Genomic DNA, 25,451 nt, shown 5'->3' with positions numbered 1-25,451 from the left:
TTGTCCTTTAGATCATGCCTTAGCCTCCAAGGCTCGTTAAAGTCAGAACACCGCGTAAAACTGGCAAACCTGGACATGATCTCTCCCACGTGTTAATAATTGGTCTGGAGGCTTCCACCAGCTGAGGGATGGAGGGGCCTCTGGAGTCGGCTTTGTAATTCAGGAAGATTTCCTCCCAGCAAGTTGGATGAAGGTATGGAACAGGCAATGTGGTTTTTTTCACCGTCTGTGTGTTTTAATTCAGGCTGAGCGGTAAAGTTGAAAGTGGAATTTGCAAGTTAACAGCATGTATTAAGTGAACAGAGCTGCTGGCCGATTTTCACCTTAGCTGTAAGGAAGCTTGAGGAAGGAGGTAGTGTCTCTTCCAGAATATTGCATCCTGAGTTTATGATTAAAATTTATAAGCTTGCAACAGGTTTGTAAATTGTGTTGCTGTTTTTCCACGTTTCTTTCTAGGGTGTAACTGCTACTGAAGGAGGATTTTAAAGGAGGGCTGATGACAGCAAAAGCAAACTCTCCTGTGACAGCAGGATCTATAGTTGTCCCTTTAGGGCATGTGATTGGAAATGAGAAGTGGAGAGGCTCAGAGCTGGCCCAAAGGCTACAAGGTAAGCACAAACTGGAAGAGGAAAAGCAAAGTCAGGCAAAACATTCCCCTCTATTGCCCAGTAAAGTTGAGAACAGCTGGGATGTGCTGTACTCTGTGCCTGACTGGTCCCGTATTTGTGGTACAGGCTATGTTAGCAGGCTGAAAGATCCCGGTTGTTTGTCGTGTATCTGTGTGATCAGCTCAGTTTTCAGAGCACTGCAGGGAAGCAGCAGGATCTGCTCTTGTGGGGCTTTGCAGATTTGCTTCTCCACTGAGCTCCCTTGAATTTACAATGCTACTGTCTTGCTGGCACAACAAACTAAATGATGATGCTCCCTCCAGAAAAGCATGTGGTATTTTTATTAAAGTCCAGAGTTTACTGGGCAGCTTTAGTACTTCTAAATCTGTAGATTGGAACTGCTATTAATTTGCATTACTAAAGATAGTTTGGACTGCTTGTAATAGATTTACTTAAAGGGAAAAAAGGTTTTCTATAAAGTTCATTATCAAGTCCCTAGAATATTTGACACTTTAGGAAGGGTGTGCTGTGAAATAATTGTTAGTATATTTTTAACTACTGTATTTTTTCTTCTAACAATCTCACCCTAAGGGAAAGTTAGACTCATCTTTGAAGATGCCTTGGGACTGGTGGACTTTCATCTTCCAAACAGAACTTGCATTTTACTTATTTCTGAAGCAGATATGGTTGCAGGGGATGAATTCAAACGAAGATTGGTTAAGTTTAGAAATGTAAGTGCTATATAAAGAGAAAAGTTTTCACTTGATACTTGTTTATTCCATGCTTCTGAAAACATTCTACTTGTGGTTTTTGTTTTTTTTTTTTTTTTTAATTCCATTGGAGATGACCTTTTGGGATAATTTTCACATGGGAACAGAAAAATTCTGCAGCTGTATTAAATCTCTGTCCTGTTGCTGCAACTTAGATTCTTCCTCTGATTTGCTATTAGGCAGCTCATACTTGAAAGAATTCCTCTCTGCTACATTGCATTAACTTGTCATTAACAAGGTTTTTCCTAATATCTTTTTCCTTTCAATACAGGCCAGCAGTCTGAGGGGAATTGTAATTGTAGAGAAAACCCCAATCAGTGATCAGTACTTCCTAGGAGTACAAAAACTTGTGGTGCTTGAACTTGGCATGGTGTTGCTTCCTGTGGCAAATCAAGGAGAAGCTTCTCAGCTTATTATTCAACTAGTAAGTTTCTGAGTTATATTAAAATATGAGATGTATGGCAAAGCAGGTAAGTTTCTGTGTTATATTAAAATATGAGATGTATAGCAAAGCAGGTAAGTTTCCAAGTTATATTAAAATATGAGATGTATGGCAAAGCAGGTAAGTTTCTGTGTTATATTAAAATATGAGATGTATAGCAAAGCAGGTAGATCTCCCCAATGATCATTTCAGAGAAAATACACAGGATCTTAAAGGAGCACATCATTTGAATGTAAGGAATAGAGAATACATAGGAGCACAACATCATTTGAATGTAAGGAATAAATCTTCTGCACCAGTGGTACAGTAGTAGAGTTCAGTGGAAAGAAGGCTCATTTGGGAACAAAGAAAAGAGATTGAAGAATATCATCCTGCATTTTTTAAATGTAATCTTGTATGAGGTGCCACTAGGTAGCATTAGGAAAACGTCACTGTCAAAATCAACTTGAGACTTGGCTTTCTCTAAGGCTGGAGAAACTGTTTTAAAATTGTTTCTTGTTACCCTTTCTCTGACTGCATCCAAAAGGTGACAAAAACAATTGTTTTCATTTGTTATTGCTATTAAGGACTTGTTGGTTTCTGTGGTGGTGTTCACAGGGGTCCCAGGATGAGAGAAGAGATGAGAATCTTGACTTCATGTTTCATAAGGCTGATTTATTATTTTATTATATATTGAAAGAAAATGTTATATTAAAACTAGAATAGAAGAAAGGATTTCATCAGAAGGCTAGCAAGGAATGGAATGAGAATAAAATCTTGTGACTGACCAGAGAGTCTGAGCCAGCTGACTGTGATTGGCCATTAATTAAAAACAACCACATGAGACCAATCCCAGATGCACCTGTTGCATTCCACAGCAGCAGATAACCATTGGTTACCTTTCATTTCTGAGGCCTCTCAGCTTCTCAGGAGAAAAAGCCCTAAGGCCAGGATTTTTCCTGAAGCATGTCCGTGACAGGTTTCCTGGTAAGGTTTTGTGGCACCGCATCCCGCGAGGGAGCACCCCTAAGGCGGGAGCCTGTCTTTACCATTTCCTGGCGATTGCAGGGCATGCTGAGCGATGAAGCCGAGCAAGCGCCGCCCGCGGGCGGTGCAGGAGCGCTGGGTGTCGCTGACAGCTCTCTCTGGCCGCAGGTGCGGGAGCAGAGCCGGGATCGTGGCTCCAACCCGTTCACGGGCAGGCAGCGCGCCCGGCCGGCAGAGCCCGCGGTGCTGCAGGCGCTGCAGCGCATCCCCGGCGTCGGGAGAACCAAAGCTCTGCTCCTGCTGCAGCGCTTCGGGAGCATCCACCGCCTCTGCAACGCCGGCACCCCGCAGCTGGAGCCAGCGGTTGGACCGACAGCAGCACAACAGATTTATACTTTCTTACACTCCTGACGTGCACGCGCGGTGGTGGTTTGCAAACAAAAACTTGCAATTCAGAAGAAAAATCCCAACATTTTCATTTTAATAATCACATATTATGCGGATTTCTGTAATCATGGCTAGCTAGCAGCAACTGGACTCTGATGCTTCTTTTTTACATCTGCTCTGTTCATATAGATTAAGCTGTGCAAATTGCCTTGAAAAGGAATTTGTATTTTGTATCTATCTGGAACAAATAAAAACCAGGAAAGCTTTTTCAGCATCAGTGGTAAGAAATGGAAGAGCACTATGTTTGCTTACTTTGGTCTTCCAGAAGAAAACCACCATATGAATATGGGCATATTAACTTCTCAGTAACTGGAAATATGTTGCATGTGTTTTAAAAGTTAGCATATATTGCTTTATAGTAACATCTTTGATTCATAACATTTTGGAACTCCTTTGGAAAGTCCTACTTGAATACAGGTTTGACCTCACACTAACTTACTTCTCTGGTCATCCCTCCAGTTCATGGGGCATTAACAAATTTATTCCTATGTGTCTGATGTCCAAAATACTGGTTAATTCATGTTGTCCTTCTGAATATAAGTTGGCATACTAATAATAAATTGCAAAATATTTTGATAAGTTATAACTTCTACTATGTTAATTATACTATCAATCGTACTATTATATACACTTCAAAGAAAATAATATGGGAAGCTTTGAACAAAATTCCTAATTCATACTACTCTTCCAGTATTACTATTTTGAAAATCTATTTGTAAAGCATATTGGTTTACATCTTGCATTTTATTTTAAGTTATATTCTTATCCTCTTTTCTAAGGGTAAAGTTGCCTTTTCCCTTGAGGAGGTGTGAGAAAAGCATACCTCATAGCACTTGGGAGTTTGGACCACAGCAGGAAGGCAGCTGAGGAGGATTTTCCACTCTCTGCTGTGGGAGCCTTGGCACCTCTGAAAGCTCTGTCTTATACATACATGGTTAGCATGGACAGCAGGTGAACCAGCTATTTGTATGGATTCTGTAACTTAGACATAATTATTTCATTTAGTGAATAATAAACATCAGAATTTCCTAAAGTCCAGGAAAAGATACTACACTTTTTTATTTCAGGCAACTAGGGAGTACTTAAAGCTTCTTTATCCATGGGTTTGCTCAGATTTTATTCCTCGAAGGTTTTGTCACTTTGCTGTAAAGACTGGATTTCACATCTAAAGGCATGTGGCTGTTATGTTCCAAGACAAACACCTTTTCCCTATGGCAAATGGCCATCTGCTCAGTGCATTAAATACAGTTCAGCTGAAGGAGTAATAATTAATATTAATGGAGTTACAGGCTGTGCTACTAATCCACTGCTAACCCTTCTTTTCAAGGCTTTACAGCAGCCTATACATCCCTGTGAGTAGACACTTGGGACAACAATTCCTGTGGCCTGAGTGGGGCACACACTCCTTTCACTGCTAGCTGAGGTAGCTGCTGGCTACCACTCAGTGTAGAATGAGTTTTCAGATAGCTGATGGAAAACCAAGAGTATTTGTCTGGCACCTGAGAGGTCCACATTTATACTTGAATTGAGGGGTTTGTTTGAAATTTTCAAAGCCAAGCTTTCCTCAAGGACAAGTGAGTGTGATGATGGGATGAAAAAGACAATTATTCAAGAGGGAAAGTATTTCAGCAAGACTATGACAGTGGCTTAGGAGAAATGAAGAGCTGCAAGGATGAGTGCTGTGACTTTGCTAAAGGTTTGGGTACTTGGACAGCAATTTCAGCAATCTCATCTGTATGGAAGAGTGTGAGGCAGGGCTGTGCAGATCAGGGTCTGCCTGCTGCCTGTGTGTCTAAACCAAGCACTACTACCAACACACCTGAAGAGTAATTGCTGAGGATAGGCAAAAACCAAGGAATTTACAACTTATTTTTTTATGTAACCTTTACAGGGAACCTAGAAATACGGTTACACTCTTGGTAAGGAAGTTGGTTTTAAACTCTTGGTTGATATTGCACAAGACAGGAACTTTTCTTAAAACTTTCTTAGATCTCTCTAAGCAACATTAGAGAAACACACAAGAGGTATGGCAACAGTAAACAGCAAAAACTTGTAAATTATGTTTTATCATCCAAGCTGCAGCAGAATTGAAAAGCTACTAGTAAATGGCAGCATCTGATTTTTATTCTTAAATAAGGGTCATCAAGTCATCAAGATATTTACACCTACTACATAAGAAATTAAAAATAAATGACAACTTTAAAGTTTACAGCAAGATGCAGATTTTTGTGTAAATTTTAAATATCTATCTACTCTGTAGATGGCAAAGTTAACTAACACTACAGTGTTAGCAATTTTCAATTAATTTAAGGAAATAATAGTTATTTTTTGTCCCCCTCCTTACTCTAGATACAGCTTGCTCATTAATTTTTCCAAGGGCAGAAGATTTTTTTTGCTTGATGTGATAGTAAATAAATATCCTGCCACTTAGCACAAGTACTTCTTTTATCATATTTTAGAGCATCAATATATTATAATATGTCCATTTTGAGATTTGTTTCACAGCTATCCATTTTATCAAGACAAATGAGATACAAGTCTTAAGGTAAGTAGGTTAAATAACATTTGGAATAAAGCCTGTTTTTAACAACTGAATCAACAGGCATTTATAATGTTACCTAAATCAGAAAAAGAAGAGAGTAAAAGCCTTTTGGAGTTCAAAAGACCTTTTAAATTTTCAGCTTTGTAATTCTCTTCCAGAACTAAATGACCTGTTCAGTAGGCTACACCTAGGACTGTGAGGAAGCACCTCTGCATAAAAACCTAACTCTATGACACTGCTCCTTGGCACAAGACTTGTTTCTCTGAATAATCATATTCCTTCTCTCCTGTGCTTTTTTAAGATAATTCTTCAAAGCAGTGTTAAAATAGTGTTAAAGTAGTGTTTATTATTGATGCTAAACTTTAAGAGCAAAATCATTCTTGAATTTGTCCCCTATTATTTTGCATTCAGCATCAAGTTTGTAATAAATAACTCCCATCTAGCATAGTTATGACTATTTTTATGAAAAATCAGTCGTAACTGTATTTGGAACTCCCAAAGGAGTCCAGTCCTCATGTCAGCCATTCTAGAATCTACATCTTGTTATTGCATACCTCCCAAAGGACTTCATTCTAACCTTCAAATACTTCAGTTTTAGTTTCTGCCAGCTTCTGACCACAAGTGGCTCAATGTACAGCAAATGAAGTCACCAGGATTTGTCTGAGTTTACACATACGTATGTGAAGATAAAATTGATCAATATTTTTACATTTTAAACAAAAGTCACGTTAACAGATGCTTCTGAAAGATTCAGTACAATGAACTTTCTGTATTGAAGAGTGTGAAGGGAGAAAGTTTCTTTTTCATCTGAGAACTTCCAGCCACAGCTGAAGGAAGGCAGAGTGTACTTGCAGCTTTCTGTCTGTTTTTAGTTCCCCAGCTTAGAAAAGGGAGTTTCAGTGGGGCTTTCTTGGTCTGATCAATTTTATCCTCATCCATGGCTAAACAGATTAAGGAGTATGTCTTCTGCATTCCCATAGAGTAAGTTGCACTCTTGCTATGCTGTGGGAAAAAGAGAAGCATGGTAAGAATCAGTCATCCAAAATGGGTCAGAATTTTGAGATTAACAAAAGGCTACTGTGCAAACAGTGAGAACTGAGAAGGGCAAGACTGCAGCAAGCTTTCTGTGCTGATGCCATTGCTAACTGAGCACAAGGCCCTTCAGAGTGCTGTCACCCTGGCATTTTGCACATGTAGACTCCAAGGTACACTCTGCAACACATAAAGGAACTTGTGAACCTTTTCTTGGGTTGTTAGGATTTACTGGCTTCTGGCAGAACTATTTAATATACACACTAGCCTCCCTACAAAGCTCAAGTGTGTAATTCCTGCACACATGTGAAGGAATTCTGCTGTCTTTGGACAGGTTCTATACTGATCACAACTACAGCAGCTCCTGTGTGACATTCTCCTGGGATACCTGAAAGGGACAACCTTCTCTGTCTCCTCTTAGCTTTGCCCTGGAGCAAATTATATTGATTATATAAAAATATTTGATTATATTCCAGCCTTTGAGTTGCAACTTGGAATGGCAGATGCATAATTCCTTATTTTCAACAAGGAAAACCAATTTTAACAAAACAAGAAAACCTAACAGCAGCAGGGGCACCTTAATAGCTTCTCAGGCAACATTACTTGAGTGTCTAATCTTGCCAGGGAATGTTAGAGGCATGAAGCAGTGGATTTAGCTGAACTACAGCTTCTTTCACACAACTAATAAGTTATTTAGAGCTTAATACTTTTTAATCTTGTGATGACTTTCCCTTGGTCTAAAGCTTCTATAGTAGCTTTATAAATGACTGGACAGTTAAAAGTTCACCAAAATAAGAAAAATACCTACAATAATCCATGATCTAATGCATAAGTCACAGATCATTTAGAATAACAGTGCATAGAAAATAAACATGTGGTCTTGGATGTTCTATTTTGTTCCATTATTGTTCCATTGTGGTTTTTCCACTGCTGATGAGGGTAATGCCTTCATCCTCTGGAACAAGTTAGGGGAAATAAACTAGGTCTTGAAATTTTTCATGCAATTAATCTAAGGAGCTGCACTACAAAAAATCCCCCCACCCAACCATTCTTATGCAGACAGGCTGCTTTAGCTTGCTAGCTCACAATGTTTGAAACAGATGGTTTAAAACTGAACACACATCTGAAGGCTTTATATATTGCCAGGCTGAGTGGGGTATCTGACTACAGGGAAGTAAGCAGTAACCAGGAAGGGACAAGTGACACAACTCCAGCATATCAAATCTGCCAAATTTGCCTCTTTCCATACCAAAGATGCTGCTGTATCCTGGCAACTGATAACCTCCATCTCCACGGGCTGCTTTCCCACACTTTGCAATTTTTCCAGCACTTCACTGACACCAAGCCACTTGCAATCCACACCAGCAACTGATACAATGTAGTCACCTTCTTTTAGGCCTGCTGACTGTCAAAAAATTGGGCACAGGTTATTATTCAGAATTACAGACATGTAAAATGTTTTTGTAATCAGAGTATCTGCCCCAAAGGCATTCCACTCTCAGGTGCTACAAACCCATTCTCTAGCCACACATGTGCAACTTTCTCAAGTACACAAACTACCTCTGGAGTTACCATTGATGTGATTCTGCTATACTCAAATATTGGCTGGTTTTATGTTCTTTTCACTTTTCTCCTTCAGTAAATGAACCCTGGGTTTTGCTATGCTGTTGTCATTTTCTGCAGTGTGTACTTTTCCCTCATTATTTTTATTTGTATTTCTGTGGTTACTTCTGCCTTTTCTATAAGTAAACTGCTTTTCACTGCATGCTGCTTTATCCCTTTGGATTTTCCCTGAAAGAACAACAGCACAAGCCAATAAAATATTCTTGTCCTTCTTTCCTTAGGCAAACACTACACCCTGCATTCCCTTCCTGATCCTTGTTCTTGTTGCTACCTTTTAAAGTATTTATCCCTTCTAACTTCCTGAATAAGACAGGAAGTAACATTTGCTTTTATTATTTTTGAACTTTAAGAATGAACAGAGAAAGAAATCAACTCTAGTTTCATGTGATGTCGGGGATATGGGTACTTTAACAATCTGCAACATATATGGCACTTAAAATGCATTCAGATTATAAGAATTTCCTATCCTAATGTAAAGGACTCAATAAATCCATGAGGATGAACTAGCTAAAGGTACATTTTCATGCTAATCTGCAGAGAAGTTGTTCATCTCACACCAATATACTTACTGCTGCAGGACAGACTGGATCAAGACAATAAACCTGTACAGGTGAACCTCCTTTCAGACTGAATCCAAGCTCTCCTGCTTCATGGTGAAGGGAAATGGTCCGTGGGGCTGTCCATCTCTGCTTGGCTGAGAACACTGTCAGTGGGCCCTGCAGGGAGCACAACAGCAGGGACACTGTGCTTCACTTCACTTGGAAGGCAGCATTTCTGGCTTTCTAAGTCATAATGCTGTAAGCTCATGTACTGTAGGTTTTACTCAGGTTAACCCCCAGCTAATTCCCTGGAAATGACTGTTCAGTTGGTGCTTCAAACAGAGCGGGATAAAGGCAACTGCCAAGTTGTTCAGGATCTCTGTTAAGGTGTGCAGAATCTTCTGGCTGCATAGGCTGTAAGATCCTGTACTACTCCACTTCAGAGGAGATAAACTGACTCATGAAACATTGCATATTCTGATCCTAACCATATTCCCAGTTCCTTTTGCTCACTGACACACACAGAGGCACCTGAAAGACTGGCTGTGTCACATGCAAGTGACACATTCTGCATGCCTGTCCCACATGCTAGGTATCTCTCCCTCCCCTTGAGCTGTGTGCAATTATCTGTTGGGGCTTCATGGGACTTTTAGGAAGGTTTTCAAGACCCAATGATGTGCAAGGCACACAGAAATGGCACTTCTATTCTTTGCTTCTCAAGTTGACTTATACCTCTAAAGCTAGGAGTGATTTCTCCAACAGCTTCTGAAAAAAACTCAATTACTACAGGATCATTTTTTTCAGGCTAAAATACTTATGTTTGTTCCCTCAGGTTAGAGTGAATTTATAGTTGCTATCCAAATGGCAGAGGTTGGTCAGCATCAGTAGTTACATACCAGCTTGTGAAAGAAATCTTTCACTTTCACCTTGGAAAACTGAGGAGCAATTGTTTCTATTTTATGTTCTGTTTTAGCTGAAATAAAAAGAAAACAAAATTAATTTTCTTGTAAGTATTAGTTAAAAGACATCAAAATTGGTTTTTATTGCATTGCAAGCTAAATAGGAATTTGTCCTAAATTCTTACTGGGCTGTGGAAAAATTAATCTTTGTGGAAGTTTGTTAGATATCAGAACTGCCTTAAAAATATCTTCAGAGCTCACAGTATCGATATGAAAAACTTTTAAAAATCCATCTGAACAAAATTAGGCTATTCCCATCTTTAATTTATTTTTCTTTGAGAAGTTTATAAAACCAGCACTCATAGTTTCCTACTGCATCCAAAGAAGAAAGAGTTGTATGAGCTGGACTAAGGTAGAAAAAAAAAAAAGAGTCAAATTGAGGTAACAACCCAGTCTAGTACAAGAGTTGGGCTCAAGAAACAGTTACTGTAGTTTTCCCCCCAAGTAATTTTGACTTTTCAAGTTTCCCCATTTTTTCTAGCTCACAAGACAGTCACCAAAAAAAGCTGGATTCCAACTAACCACCATTGTAATCTACCCCAAAAAACAATGTGGCTAGAGACAGAAATGCTGTAAAACAGTTCTAACAAAATCATATACTGATCAAAATATATTGATCTGTGACTGAGGAAACATGTAAGGAATCAGAACTTGTGGAAGAGATATTACAGGGACTTCTGTGAGCCAGAGAGAAGTGTGATAAGAGGATCCATGTTTACCCTGAAAGAATTTCCTACCAAGGTCATTGACACAGAAATCAAGAAAGAAAGAAGGATAAATAAGAGAAACCTGCAACTGCCTATTCCAATGAGCACTTTGTTGGTCTCTCCTGACCAATGAGTAAAGTGTAAAGTTATGAGTTTGTAAGAATGTATAAAAAGCATGCATGCTAGAATAAAAACAGGTTTGAGGCCTTCTGAAAATGGAGTGTTGCTTTGGATTGTGTTCATCTCAACTGTGACAGGAACTTTACAAACATGCAGTATATATTCTACATTATTTCTGTTCTGTATGGAACACATACATACATATATATATAATTAATATATTATACTATTCAAGGGAATAGGCCTTTAATTTATATATATATATATTGATATATTTAAATGAGAGGCCTCTCCCCATGCAAGCATATTTGCCCATGTTTAGATATCCTTTATGTCTGGCCCTGCACACTTACGCACTATATCTGGAGCCTGAATGAGACTGAGGAAATCATCTTCTGTCTCCTGCTGAGCATACTTGAGCAGGGAACGTTTATGTGCAGCTGTCAGAACCTCCTGGAGAACCTCAATGTTGCGAAGCTTTTTGCAGAGCCCGCAGACTCTGAGAGCTTCTTCGTGGTGAACAATGGCTTTGCGTAAATGTGCTTTCCCTGCAAGGGTTAAAAACCACTGCTGGTCATCCACAGCCAAGGAACACCAGGGCATTCTCAAATTGTAGCCAAGAGCTGTGTGCAAGTGGCACTTACCCAATTGTTTTCTCTGGACTTTGTCCTTCAAAACAGCAAGAACCATCAGCCCTTCAGGCATGTGGTCATACAGCTGGGACAAGGCTTTCTCCTGCTGGTCTTCATCATCACCAGGCTGCACTGTAATCATGGATAAAAAACATTAATCATACACTTCTCTTGGTCTCCTGTTCCTTTAGGTGTATTGTTGTGAATTATTATTGAGAATTATTACTACATTCTCTCCCAATGCAGTAAAATACTTCTATACGAGTATATAAATGTCACCCTGGGTTTTTAAGATTTTCTAAGCCTTCTGATGTTGACATTCTTGTAGTGAATTTTCTCACACACTTTCTGTAAATAACTCATTGTTTTACATTCCTTTATGGAGGAAGAGAGAGTTGATGGACTGTTAGTTTAACCAGTGGCATTGGAGAGGTGCCACTGTCACCCTCTAATCCACTGTCACTTTTGGAAAACTATAAATGTTGGAGTCAGAAAATAAATGACCCTTTTTTCTCTTTCACCTTGAGAACGGTGTGAGCGTGTGTTCTTTTGTGTCCTATAGCGGCATATAAATATATAAATAAGAATTTCAGGTTTTTATAATCTACTATATGCAAGTAATACTTACATGCCAAAACATATTGATAAAATCTGAACTATTTAGTAGCATATAATGGATATATAACTTCTCCTTTGTTTCTGTCAAAATTAGTTTACTGAATGTTCACATTTTTCTCAAAAGACAAAAAGAGCGTGGCCTCATATTTGAGTGGGGAAAATGACCACAATTTAACATAAATTAATATTAAAGCACCAAAGTTCTTGGCTCCAAAACTTATTCACAGACCAAATTATAACTGTTGGTGTGTTTATTGTTTTTATTTATATGAAGATATAAAGAAGTATGATTCTTACATTCATGGTCACACAGAATGGTGGCAGTGAAGTAATGTGCCAGAGCTTTGTAATGGTCAGACTTTATTTGTGCCAGCTTAGACCAGGAATAGGGAATATTCTCTTTCACTGGTTCCTGATTCATTGCAGTGTTAACCAGCATGTAAACCTCTCCCACCTAAAATAAAGCAAAGAATTAAAGTATTAGAACTTAATAATATGAGGCATTAGGAAGTCAAGAGGTATCATATTCAGGCTTAAGATAATTTAATATACAGTCACATCAAAGAAGGGGAAAATATGGTTAGGATGGGTTGGAATTAAGTTTGGAGGAAAATTTGAAATGTTTTCTCTGATTTTTTTCCTCACAAGAAAGGTAAATCAATTTTGTACAAGAACAGATGGACTAAGTCAGTCATACTACATGGCTTCATAGTTAAATAAAAACACCATATAATAAACAGGTCCTAATTTACAAATATATCTCATTAATTCAGTTGAAAAAAAGAGTGAAGCATATTCAAACAGTAGGTTTGTGCTACACTTTCAAACTGTGGAGTCAAACATAGCCTTAAGTTTGTGTGGGCTAGTTAAAACTGGGATATAATCCTTTATACAGAGGAAATAAAATAGTTTTTCAAGCAGTGAATGCTGCTTTAATGGATCAAAAGAATCCAAAATCTTTCCCTTGCAGCTGATCAATCCTACAGATAAATCCCAGAGGCTTTGCAGGGTTGGGATGAAAGGCTTTGCCTTTTTTCTTGGATGGAACCCCTTCTGTATCTGCTACTGTGAAATAAAAGCACAGGAATATCCTCATGGCACACATTTTTAGTGCATACCTCAGTAAGTTCTAACACCACCTCCTGGGACAAGCCCATCTCACCAGTTTCTGCCAAGTCCCAAGACAGCTCTGCAGGTACCAATCTGACTTGGTTTGTCAGGGTCCCTCCCTCACTTACAATTCAGCAATTCAGCTATTCTTTTGGAGAAATCCAAAAGATTTTTAGGTTTGCATGCCCTTCAGCAGCTGGCAAACAAGGTTGTGTTCAATACTTAACAGGGAACCACACAAACAAACACCCTGTGACCTTTTGTATGTAGTTCTGTGGATAAAATCTGTACTGTTTGAAAGACCAACATAAATAGCTTGTTAAAAACCTTCAGCAAGTTCACTGCCTATTTCTGCAAATCTCCATGAATTATGAATTAAATAAATTGTAACAACTCTAGAATAATATTTAAATTTTGTTAACATTTTAAACTTCTGAAAGGTTATGCTTTTAACTGTAGTTTGTGAGCTGCCCTATGTTATTCTTGGTTTCCAGTAATGGTTGTTAGCATATAAATTTAATAAATATTAACATCATATATAACATTATAATATATAATATATAACAGTGTGTATATACTATATAATATATATAATGTATAATATAATATTATTATATATTATATATAACATAATAATAATAATAATAATAATAATATACACAATAATAACAGTATATATATTATGTAATATTAAATAATAATAGTTAATATAACTAAAAGCTGTAGGCAATAACACAGCACTGTAAACACTGATTTTAAAGACTAGATTTCAAGTCCCATATTTTACCTTGGCAACTTCCTGTGTCATTTTTACTAGTGTGAAAAACTCATTACGTATTCCAGAAAGGCCAATCTGCTCAAAAACACACTCCTGAGCTTGTGCAAGCATCATTTTTACCAGAACATTCAGCATAGCTGGGCTCATGTCATAACTTGGGGTGTGAGTAAAGGTCTCCTTTAAGTAGCTTAGAACTCCTGCAATTACAAAATGGTTTTGTCAGCATAACAAAGATAAACAAGGGAACTGAATTCTAATATGTACCACAACACTTAGGATTTAAAGGATATTTTCTAGTACTGCACTACAGCAATCTGAAGGAATTCTTGGCACATAAGAAGTTGAGACTGACCTACAGGCTTTGCTTTGCATTGCCATCAACCATTCCCAAGAACAGCTGTCAAAATTACACTTCTGAGCAGCTACAGAAACTGCAAGTTCTGAGGGCACTGCCTTCAGACTTGCTTGGAAAAGTTCTTGTGATTGACCATAGGACTGTGCTGAACTGAATGTGATTTATACATGGGAGTGGCAGGCTGTGGCTTATACAGGGGACAAAAAAGAGAAAAATCTGCACAGCTCTAAGGAGATGACAGTAGTAGAACCTCAGGATAGAAGAAAATGACATAAACATATTAATTAAATATTAATCATCTTTTCAGATGCTGCTAATTGGACTTGTGTGTCCCAATGAAAGCTCCAATCCATGCCTGTAACTTAGAATTTTCATTTATAGATATATAAATTTATTTAATAGGGTAAAAATAAGATTATTCTCTAGACATTTGGTTCCACCAAAACATCAGTAATTTCTATCACTTATCAAATCTGAAACAAACACTAACTGTAGTGCAACAGTGAGTAACAGTTTCATGGATGGAAGCAGAACCTCAGCAGGCATCTCATCAAACTGGTTTAGTGAGTTCTCCCAGCTTGCTAAAGCTGACAGACCTGCAGAGGTGTAACAGTGTGGCCTCTGCCTTTTAAAGATTCCACTTTCTGTAATCTTAGTTCCTGCCACCACACTCAGTTCTGGCTATGTTGTGCTGTATTTTCCCACTAAACAGTGCCTGTGATTTTTGATTTTCCATCTTACACTCATATCTGAATTTTTAATATGCCATTAAACAAATTTAAAACATGGCCATCTCTACCTTTTTGCACTAAGAAAATTAATCCCAAATTTACCAAGCATATCCCAAGTACTGATGGAGTGCCCTACTGAAAGGAACTGAAAGTATAGGAGGAAAAAACGTGGTATTTTTTATTCTCAACATAATTCTGCTAATGCTGAGAATAAATTCTGTGCAACATCTTCCATTCAGCACTGGGAAACAGTTAATACAGACTCTGTATCATGCCCTGCCAATGAAGTGTCACAGTACCATGCACAGGTACAATGAAATAAATGCCTCTGAGCATGCTGCTTTGGGGCCCTGCAAAGGTAACTGTGGTAGCAAATAACACCTTTCCAGTTTTGCATTAATTCTGTTCTGCAAATATGTTGAAGTGAAAAGCAGTGATTTTTTTTTTTATTATTTACAGAATGAAGGAGCAGCAGTAAAATGGAGAAATTTCCCAAGTGTTGAAATTTCTTTTAGATAAACACAAAAGTTGAAAAATTATTTATTTATTTATTTTAAATATGCACGAAGAAATACTAATTTTTTTTGATAGCTGTGTATTCAAAGGAGGGGATTTATGAAAATTCAACTCTGTGCTCCACAGCTTTTAGTTGATAAGGCTAAGTGCAAACTAAGGCATACAGTGCAAACCAATAGTCACAGATGTCAGTGCAGAAATAAATCCTACAGAACTTATTAATTACATAGCACATGTCTTTAAATATTATGTGTAGCACAGATGATACTTACAAAGCAAATCAGAAAATTTATTTAAAGGCCCCTAAAGAAAACAAAAGACTCTGTAATATGTTAGTTCAAGGGAAAGGATTCCCTTTACTGGAATTTCTATTCTCCTTGCTTGGGACAGATTGATTATTTTGAACCTGATTGCCTTTGAAATCTATGGAAAACAGGTAATCAACTTCCAATGAATTGCAACTTTCACCAGAGGAAAAAGTAAGATTCATTTTTAAGACCCTCATATGGATAACTAGGCTTAAGGGTTTTTATCAAAGCTGTCAATTGTCTCCTGTACAGATCTGACACCACTGAGGTATGAGTGTCAGTGAAACAAGGAATGAAGCAGTTAATGCTGCTGCAGTAACTCTGACCTCTGAACTGCAGCTCAGTAATCATTAACCACTGCACTCACTATCTTATCTGCATGTTCAGACTGCACTTCCAGGTTTTAAAGCTTCATCTGAGCTCTTCACTGGGCTTCCTGATTGTCCCTATTCCTCCTTTTCAGTGTAATCAGGCCAGCAGGAAACACAGAAATCTGCATGACATCAGAATGAGACTGGGGACATGTGCATGAAGACCTTTCCATTATTTTAAGATGTGTACCTGCAGCTTTCTGAAAAGCATCAACAGCATTTTCAAGTCCAGCCTGGGTCTGACGATTGCACCTTGTTCCAATCTGGGTGTAGAGAGCCCCAATGTTGAATAAAACACTGGCTTTTTCAAGCAGCAGATTTTGCTGACACACTGGGACACCTGTGAAGGAATCATACCTTGGGAAACAAATATTAGAAGTGTTAAGATAAGCAGAGTCCATTGGAAAAAAACAAGCACTTGAATTCTGTATTTCTGAATGAGCAGTGGAATTATTAACTGTTCTGCTACAGTGAAAATGAAGGGGAACAGAAACACCATTATGTTCTACAAGGACAATCCACATAATTAACCAAGGCAGGGAACAGCTTTGTTTGAGCAGGTTTTACAGCAGTGCCTCCATAAGCTCATTGCATTTAACTCAGAAATGCCCAAAAAACATCACAGAGGTGGAGAGCAGACTGAGCAGTATCCATATGTGCTGCTACCCTCTCCTACAGGTGCTGCCAAAGATCAACTGGCAAGGTCAGATCCTCTACTGCTTGTGTTTAAAGTTTCTATTTGCAGGTCTCACTAGAAATTTAACAGTTTCTCTTGGCCACACGGTAGTCATCTTTTTTCATCATAAAAAATTTGAATTCAGAGTCAAATTTTGCTCACAGATATAGTGAATACTCCCTTATAAAAAAATATATTGTTCTTTTCTCTTTTCTGGCCCTAGTGGTCTTCTTAACAAATTGAAGGAGAGGAATTAAGGTGTAACCCCATTCTTTGTCCTCATTTTGTACACCTAGGTTCAGAATTCAGAAACATCTGTAGCTATCCAAAATGAAGATTATTTCCTCTTTCTCCCTTGTGCAAACCTGTAACCCAAATCATAACCTAGCCAATGGTTTCACTCTAAGCATGTAAAGAGTGTACGGTATGCAGGTTTAGTTTTAACTTAAAAAAAAAAGAAAATAAAAGAAAAAAATTGACAACACACACTGCAGGGATTCAAGAGGAGACACAGACTGACATACTTCAGATTAAAGACAGTTAATGATTAACCAATGTTCTGGGGGTAAAAAGGACTGAAGAGAAACATGAACTACACACTTACCATGTAAATAAAACTCCAATGTGCCTGGTGGGTGGGAAAAATCTGTTTTCTACATAACCAAGTTGCAGAAAATAGCTTATCAACATCTCAATGCCAGCTTCATCTCTGCTAGGAGTGCGGCAGGCCTTGAAAGACAACAGAATAAAATTGAGTTCCAGGGTGAATACTGAAACCCCAAGGATAAAGCTCTGCTTCCTTTGGACCTCTGCATATCATAGAAATGTGTGGAATCTGAGAACAGGAAGCTTAAAGCCATATGGGTTCATGCCAAAAGTTTTTCAGCTGCACACAAGTAGCACACAACCTTTAAAAAAGCAAACAGAATCTGTTTGGCAAGTCTCAAAGTTAATTAAATAAAGATTGTAGGTATTTTATGAAAGCTAGAAAAGGCTTATGTTTCTAGCATAGCACAGGAAACAAACAATAGTCAGAAATACCCACCATTCTACTACAGTATTTTGCCAGGTTAATCCACTTTAACAATCTCCCTCCTAAATTTAAAATACTTTGAAATAAAAAAATAGTCTTGGATTAACAAAATTTACATCAATAGCTCAATCATTTTGCATAACTGCATCTGTTTCTTCACTTTTTTCTTTACTCAGACTGTAAAGTTCTTGGACAATGCACATTCATGCACCTTGTCTCAGAAATGAAGTGAATTGTTGTACAGTAAGCTATAAGTAAAATGTTGCATTTTGATTCTATACAAATATTATTTACCACTGTTAAAAGACCTCCTAGTATACCATTCTTGAACCTACTTGTCTCAGATCCATGAGATCTGCTATTTCATCTTCATACTCTGAACTGTCTTGGCTATAATGCTCCAGAATAAAGTCCTAAAAAGAGAAAAAAAAGATAAAAAAACTGGAATATCTAAAATTAGCCTAAACTATTTTTTCTGCACTTCCAAACAGTAGGAAATTGATTCAGTTGTGATTTGAACAGTGTCTACTCCCTTTCAGCAAACATGTAACAGTGAGACTTCAGTAAAACAGCAGGATTAGGATTTGGTATCAGACCAATTTCACTGTGGTGTAAAGGAACCAAATATCTGCTACATAAGCTCCAATTGGTTTTAAAGCAACAACACTTAGTGGTTTTGAAAGGGACAAACAAACTCTGCTATCTAAAATGACAAGGGGATCAAGTGACCATAAAATCTTGTTAACAGAAAGAGACTGCCAACTTTTTGTGAGCTCCACTAGGGCAATTCCACTTAAAAAATAACAAAGCTGCAATGACATGAAGCAGTAGCATGATCTGACCATGGAATTTAACCCACAGAAGTAAAAATAGACACAAATGATAACAGTGATACAAGATGGTTTACTGTGAGATTAAAATCTGTATTGCACAATACACAGAAGTACAGAAAATACAGAGGATGGTTCAAACAGTCAGCAAAGTACATCAGACAACAAACAATGCTGCAGCACTGCTTCACAAGTGAGCTATCTTAGTGTAAGTGGGTGTATCACTACATTATGCTGAGTAAAACCTCCATTACTACTTCCTCTCACACTTACACCAGTAATCAATACTATTATTAGAAACAAAACCATGGAAGGAATTTTTGTTCTTTGGTTTAACTCTGTCTTCAAAATGGAATTTCTTATAACATTTTTGGACCTCTTGTCCTAATTAGGTAGGAGCAATGATGCAAATCAGTGGTAGTTAATTTTTAACATAGCGTGATCTTGATCTTAGGGCAAAACAAAAAATAATTTGTACCTAAATTACTTCTGTTTCTTTAAACAAATCTGAAATGGAAGTTATTACTGTTAACTATTCATTCTGAAACTGTATGTAAAACTTACCTTGAGGGGGAGTGTAAAGTCTACCTCCTTAGTTTCCTTCAGGCCAAGAGGTACCAAGGGAATACTGAAAGTCTCTCTATGGAAAAAAAGCAAAAAGATTCACAACTTTTTTTTCTGCTTCTGTTATAAGTACTTTTGTTTTATTTGATGACAGAAAGTTCATACATTGATGGAGTAAAGAGAAAAGTATGCAGCTCCTCTCTGCAGAAGCAAACCTGCCTAATGGCCTCTACTTCTCAAGAAGGGATTGAAGAAAGCTACTTGCCTGCACTTTGTTTTTTTCCTATTATTTAAGCCTATTTTTCCTCCAGGCAAAGGAAAGGAGACTCTCAAAGGCTGCCTTACTGCAATTTAGCTCCACAGCAGCAAGGAGATGTGCCACATTAAGAGCCATGGTAAGCATCAGCAGTTCTAATAATCTGTATTTTATATGTTACCAATGGTTTTGTATGTAGTGGGTATTTATGTGGCAGGGCCAAAGTGCACCAGCTGTCACAGAGAAAGGGCTAGGAGCAGCAAGTCCAAGAACTGCTTCATTTCTAGACAATGCTAGGTGTTAACCTCTAGAATATCACAGGGCAATAAGGATGAGAGCTGACTTGAAAAAAGGTCAGAATGGCTTCCAGATACGTACTTGGTTGCGTAGATTGAACAGATTATTATCAAGCAATTAAAAAGTTCATCTAATATTTTCACTTTTCAAACAGCTTTTTGCCTGTCTAACCATTGTTTCGAGCATTCCATTACCAACTACAAAATGCCACGTTCATTTATGGTCTTGTCAGCAAAACCAACTTTCTTATTGGTGAAAATTCCATCTTGAGAGAGTGGCAGTAGAAATGCAGCTTCCTAAGCAGAGCAAGAGTCCTGCATGATGCAGAAAGTGGCTCTGCTAGCTTGGAAAGGACTTCCAGGATGCAGAGCCAAAACCATTTCAAGGGGTGCAAATGATCTGATTTCTGATGAGGCTTTTAGAAGAAACCTCAACACTTTTCCCACAGATTATAACAAGGCTTTTTCCTCAAAAGGAAGTGAGACACATGGAAAAGAAATCCTAACTTAGTGATTTAATCCATTCTAGTGCCATCCACATGCCCTGTAGGTATCAGCACTGGTCATTCAAAGAAAGTGAATTGAACTTTTTCCACAGCTAAGGTGCCACACCCCTGGAGCCAATCATGAGAGGACTGAACAGTTAGGGAGGTGATCCTGGATTTCCAGAACTGAGAAGAAATAGCATCACCCTTCTCAATCAAGCTGAAATGTGTGCAAGCCCTGGGAGGGCCAACCCTTGCATTGTTATAACACAATGCAGGGTAGCCCAGTGAACCATGGGTGTGTCCTTATGTTAACAACTGCATGCACAATAGGCAGAACTATTAATAGCTACTCACTGTTAAAGGCTGGACAGCACTCACAGGGAATATCTGAGCTGATGAAACATGAAAAGCACTTAGAGCTTAAGAATAAGAAAGGCAAAACACCATTCAAAATAGACTGGGAAAGTAGGATCAGGAGAGAATAACAAGCATACTGCTGTCCAGCCTCAAGGCTTCTGCCTGCCTACTGCTCATCCTTCAGTGAGAATCCTAATATTTTTTAATATTCTTTAGCTAGAAAAAGAAATAGTTCTTGTGGAGCTTTGCTCTCGTTTCCACAGCTGTAACTGCTCTCTGTGCTCACATGCATCTATGAAGACCAGGAAAATCTTGAACAAGAAACCCAAATCTCAAAAAAAAAACCCCAAAGAAAAACCAACCAAAAAAACCCAAAGTATTTTTACATCAAATAGTTGTCAAAGTTTGCCATGGGAGTTGGAGGGTAAGAAGTTTAGCACAAGTTGCTGTTTGAGAAAACTACAACATAGATATTTTGCATCAAGTCAGCATTCAGTTGGAAGTTACCTCCCTGGAAGTTACCTCCCTTCATCCTTTTACATTAAGAATTCCTTGTAATCCACCTGGAAGTTTAACACCTAATGAGAACAGTGCTAAGAGGGACCCAAAATTATACCCCCATCACATGAAGCATGTGTATTTGTACCTTGAGCTGCTGTTGATCAAACAGTAAATATTTGGTTTTAGGAGGAACAAGACATATAAGTGATTCAGAAATCATTTCAGTATGCAGGCAATGAATACTCCTTAACTTTGAAGTTTTAGCTTTCAGGAATCCATTGCAATTTAAAACTTAGTGTGCTCTTCAAAGTGGAGAAAAGTATCTTGGAAAAAATCCAGCTTCATCTACTAAAAATTCCTCTGCCTTAGCCAAGAAATTTATGTTTTTCTGTCACTGAAGATCACACATCCAAGACTACCTAAGCTGCTTTAAACATCAGATCAGCACTGTGTTTCTGTCCTCCAGCTCCAGGGCACTGCTGAATGCACCACATTTGAGAAGAGATATTACTGTATGGCCAAGTTTGTTACTCCAGAGTGCACTGAGCCAAACTCCCATTCCAATGGGAATTCTGCTAAGGGCAAACTGCTCACAGTAGAGCCCCAAGAGCTTTTAATGCTCACAATGCTCCTCTCCTCAAAGCAACTTCACATCCAAGGAGCAGTGGCACACACATTTCCCAAGAGAAGGACAAATATGCAGACTAACCCTTGGTCAACAAATCCACCACCAAGTATGTTCTCCTCCTATCAGGCTCTCTGCTCTTTCACATGATTAGTGTCCAACATTCACACTCCCCTAGAAACAATTTTGTTTTCAAGGGTAAACAGAAGATCTGTTAATAATTGAATAAGGTAGCTTTATACTTACTCTGCATTTTGATAAACTTCTACTGAGATATTAAGTCCTTCCAATTCCTCCTTTAAGATCTGCAGGTCTGAATTGACAAAACTCAGTTCCAGCAGCACTTGCTCTCGTACTTTGTTGTTGGTGGTTGCTCTGCAGAGACACAGCAATTTTTTATTGCTCAGGAAAAGGTTTTCTACAAGCTTGCTTGACCCCCTTCAACCTCCAATGCAAGCATTCTCAGCATTTTTAAGATTTCTTTTTATCTCCTTAAGAGATGATACAAGATCTCATGTTTCAGAATTTATTAGATTTTTCTGTCAAGAGAGTGCCTGGGATAGTTTCAGATAATAGCATGCAGCCACAGAAGATGTCCTATAATCCAGATTTTCCATGTATCATTAAGAGTTTCAGATTCTTTCAGTTATTTTCAGATACATTAATCAACAAAACTAAAGCATCTTAATCAGAATCACTGTCCTGTTTTCAGATTATGTGACTTTGTTTTTTCCTATGTAGAAGCTAGGTGGGTGGAGGTGGGAGAGTCAGGAGACATTCTTCAACAAGACTTTCCCACCTTATAAATTGAATAAAGCTCTGTTGAGACTTCTGACCTTAAGAATAAAAGAAAATAACTTTCCCTCAAAAGTTATTACAGAGAGAAATATCTTTCAACCAGATCTTTTTAATACAAGACAATTTTCTCTATAATTTGATTTTGTTGGATGCAAATATGATTTTGTTTGCTTGTTTCCTTTACCATTTATGTATTTAAATGGCAACACTTTGAACTGCAAGCACAATGGATGTTAGCATTTAACACACCCTGAGCATTGATTTGTGATTACTTATTTGTGTATTTATATCACAATCTCTAATCTAAGTCTCCACACTGACAATTTCATTAGAATATTGCTCTTTTCAAGATACTTAAATCACCTGTCTCTATAAATCCACAGGTATGAGGTTAAGGTAAAAGGTATCCATGTTTAAGATACTGGACCCTTATGTTAGAGGCTGAATCTGAAGACAAGAACAAACTTAAATTTGCAGCATTTTGCATTTACCTTTATTTCAAGACAAAATCCACCTTCATAAGTCTTTATGAACAACCAGCTCATAAATCTAGGCTCCACTTGGAGCAGTCCTCCAGTTTTATGGAGCACCTTGATGAAGAACTAATTATTCCAAGACTAAAACTCTAAGTTGTTTTTCATATTAAAAATGAGTTATCTGTGATTTTCCTATGCTGTACTTTAGAGAATACTTTGGATTGCTTGAATTAAGCAATGTTCACATCTGTTGCCTTGATAAACCAAACTGGAGACAAACATATTGTGGGGTGGATCTTCCTTGATGAAGGCAGCACCCACAGATAATGGGCAGGTTTTGATGCCACAAGCACTTGAATTATGATGCATTAAGGCTCCAAGCTTGGTCTAGCTTACCATCCTCCACAGGAGGGAATCTAATATCTTTTTCAGAAACCCCAAAATTCCATCCAAATTGATTTCTCTATGTGCTCTATGGCTGTGAACATCCATGTCAATTGAATTTGATGGCCTTTTCATGTTTTTTACACTGCATAGACATACTTTGGAGTAAAAACCAGTGAAAAACAGCTACAGGGGCAATGTGATATTGTCAAGATTCACATAGCTCTACACTGAATTTAATTTTAATTTCCAGAGCAGAAGCCAATAAAAAGGAGAAGGTAACTTTTAGAAACTCTAAGAACAAAAGTCTTGGCACTACGTGGATCATGTGCCTCAAGCCTAGTGCTTACTTTCAGCTGAAAGTAAAGAAACCTGCATTTCCAGTTTTTTCTCAAATTCTACTCCACATGGCTTCCTGTGGACAGCAATTGGTTTGTTTCTTTTAGAACTTGATGAAATTCAAATAGAATCTGCAAACATAAAGCTTGTTTGTGTTTTTTCCTTAGGAGACTGTAGATACAACTCATCATGTGAACTGTCTGGTGGTCAGGTTACTTATAAAATTGCTTCTTTCAAAGAACCAGCAAGTTTTAATAGTTCAAAAGGCGTCAATGCATTTTAGATTTCTAAAATCTTAAAAATAAATCTGTTCCTCTACTCTTAAGTAGATTGAGTTCCCACTCCTGTAAATAGCAACTTCAGTATTTCAGCAGTTAATAGTGGCAGCAGAAAGCGAACTTTAGGATATGTAGGTTAAATGTTACCAGTTTCCACACTAGATATTACTCATCTCTTTAGCCCTTCCAAAACACTCCTGAATTCACAAACAGAAACATTAACTGAATGAAGTATTCTGTTGCAAAAGCAGGTACAATAATTTTGCTAACCACACAAAAAGCAGTAAAATTCTAAGTCTCACTCCTTAAGTTAATTACCAGGAAAAAAAAGCACACTTAAGTCAGTCACAGAGGCTAGAATTACCTCAGTTTTCAACCTGTCATATCTCTTGCAAGTAAAGCAGGTAACAGACAACAGGCAAGCCATTGATTAATGACAAGTTGAAGATTTCATTTATCCAAGCATTCTGACTTAAGTATATTTACTAGATTTTGGTTTTGAAGACCAGAGAAACAGACACTACAGGAAACCACTGCAGAAGGCAATTGGGATAATTTTCAGTTCTTCTGTGTGAGATTAGAAATCTACAGGCTGTTTATCAAAGAGATAATCACAGGGTCAACATAAGGCTGCTCCTATGGGGACAGCACATATGCAAACATATCCTAACAAAATGCAATAGATGAAGTTACCTCAAACTGCAGGAGAATTTGGAGGCAGCTGGTGGTAACCCAGCTCAAATTAGATGTGTGCTACCCTGCCACTCCTGTACATCATTACAGGGAGGAAAAAATGGCAATGGATGGTCCTTCCTACTTTGCAGCACAGAACTAAAGGATCTTGGAAAAAGCCAGCAGCACAGTGGCAATACCTTTATTTGATTTGAAAGCAAAAGGGACTCATTACAATATTCAGCAAGGTTCACTTGCCATTATCACTAGCAGTAAAGCAGAACAAAGAGAGCAACCTAAGAAAATCTAACATTCAGCTCATTTACTCCAACATAGTATGAAAGAGCACTTGAACACAAATAATGACTCTGTAGAGCTATAGCTTGAAAGAAATTCAGGGAGATTCACAAATCATTCTACAGTAAGAGATGCAGCATGTTTGGGGAAAACAGGAGAAAATACAAGAGCTAAGAGACTTTACAAAATGAAAAGAAAATTAAACAATTGTGGCTTGGGCAAGAAAACTAAGAAACCATGAGACATACCTTAAAAGATTTTCAGCACCAGCTCTCATTCTCACTGCTCTCAAGATCTGTTGGTTTAGAAGAGCTCTTTGATTTTGCAGTTTGCTTCGTCCAGTCTCAGCAAGAGGATTACATCCCTAGAATTAAGAAAACAAATTTATTGTTGCCGTTGGAAGAAAC

The 25,451-nt window shown here is 37.9% G+C and overlaps 2 protein-coding genes across 2 annotated transcripts in view; one reads left to right on the top strand and one right to left on the bottom strand.

Annotated features, from left to right (window-relative positions):
- The first annotated feature begins 54 nt into the window (after positions 1 to 54).
- FAAP24 (FA core complex associated protein 24) lies at positions 55 to 4,266 on the top strand. The gene is made up of 5 exons (XM_071440255.1): positions 55 to 193; positions 457 to 608; positions 1,200 to 1,339; positions 1,650 to 1,802; positions 2,955 to 4,266. Exons 2-5 carry the CDS (start codon positions 497 to 499, stop codon positions 3,195 to 3,197), a joined length of 648 nt encoding a protein of 215 aa, XP_071296356.1. The 5' UTR covers positions 55 to 193; positions 457 to 496; the 3' UTR covers positions 3,198 to 4,266.
- Positions 4,267 to 5,335: 1,069 nt separating this feature from the next.
- Positions 5,336 to 25,451, bottom strand: part of RHPN2 (rhophilin Rho GTPase binding protein 2) — a 30,880-nt gene continuing 10,764 nt past the window's right edge. The window contains exons 2-15 of the mRNA XM_071440254.1: positions 25,293 to 25,408; positions 22,047 to 22,175; positions 19,278 to 19,353; positions 18,219 to 18,296; positions 17,455 to 17,579; positions 16,365 to 16,531; positions 13,903 to 14,090; positions 12,303 to 12,459; positions 11,400 to 11,519; positions 11,109 to 11,303; positions 9,866 to 9,942; positions 9,000 to 9,146; positions 8,057 to 8,212; positions 5,336 to 6,777 (exon numbers count right to left, since the gene is read on the bottom strand). Of these exons, the coding sequence (XP_071296355.1) occupies positions 6,526 to 6,777; positions 8,057 to 8,212; positions 9,000 to 9,146; positions 9,866 to 9,942; positions 11,109 to 11,303; positions 11,400 to 11,519; positions 12,303 to 12,459; positions 13,903 to 14,090; positions 16,365 to 16,531; positions 17,455 to 17,579; positions 18,219 to 18,296; positions 19,278 to 19,353; positions 22,047 to 22,175; positions 25,293 to 25,408 (1,983 nt within the window). The 3' untranslated portion in view covers positions 5,336 to 6,525. The remainder of the gene's footprint in view (positions 6,778 to 8,056; positions 8,213 to 8,999; positions 9,147 to 9,865; positions 9,943 to 11,108; positions 11,304 to 11,399; positions 11,520 to 12,302; positions 12,460 to 13,902; positions 14,091 to 16,364; positions 16,532 to 17,454; positions 17,580 to 18,218; positions 18,297 to 19,277; positions 19,354 to 22,046; positions 22,176 to 25,292; positions 25,409 to 25,451) is intronic.

Source organism: Agelaius tricolor, unplaced genomic scaffold (assembly GCF_023055355.1).
Source record: "Agelaius tricolor isolate 1412-34295 unplaced genomic scaffold, bAgeTri1.0.p SCAF_15, whole genome shotgun sequence".
NCBI lineage: Eukaryota > Metazoa > Chordata > Aves > Passeriformes > Icteridae > Agelaius > Agelaius tricolor.
The sequence above is the reverse complement of the archived record's forward strand: the minus strand, read 5'-3'. Positions and strand labels throughout refer to the sequence as shown.

Bases quoted from the DNA above. Each gene is read 5' to 3' on its own strand.
- FAAP24 (XM_071440255.1), top strand. From the start codon at position 497: ATGACAGCAAAAGCAAACTCTCCTGTGACAGCAGGATCTATAGTTGTC. The intron at 1,340-1,649 runs GTAAGTGCTATA...CTTTCAATACAG, and splicing joins GATTGGTTAAGTTTAGAAAT to GCCAGCAGTCTGAGGGGAAT. The intron at 1,803-2,954 runs GTAAGTTTCTGA...CTCTGGCCGCAG, and splicing joins CTCAGCTTATTATTCAACTA to GTGCGGGAGCAGAGCCGGGA.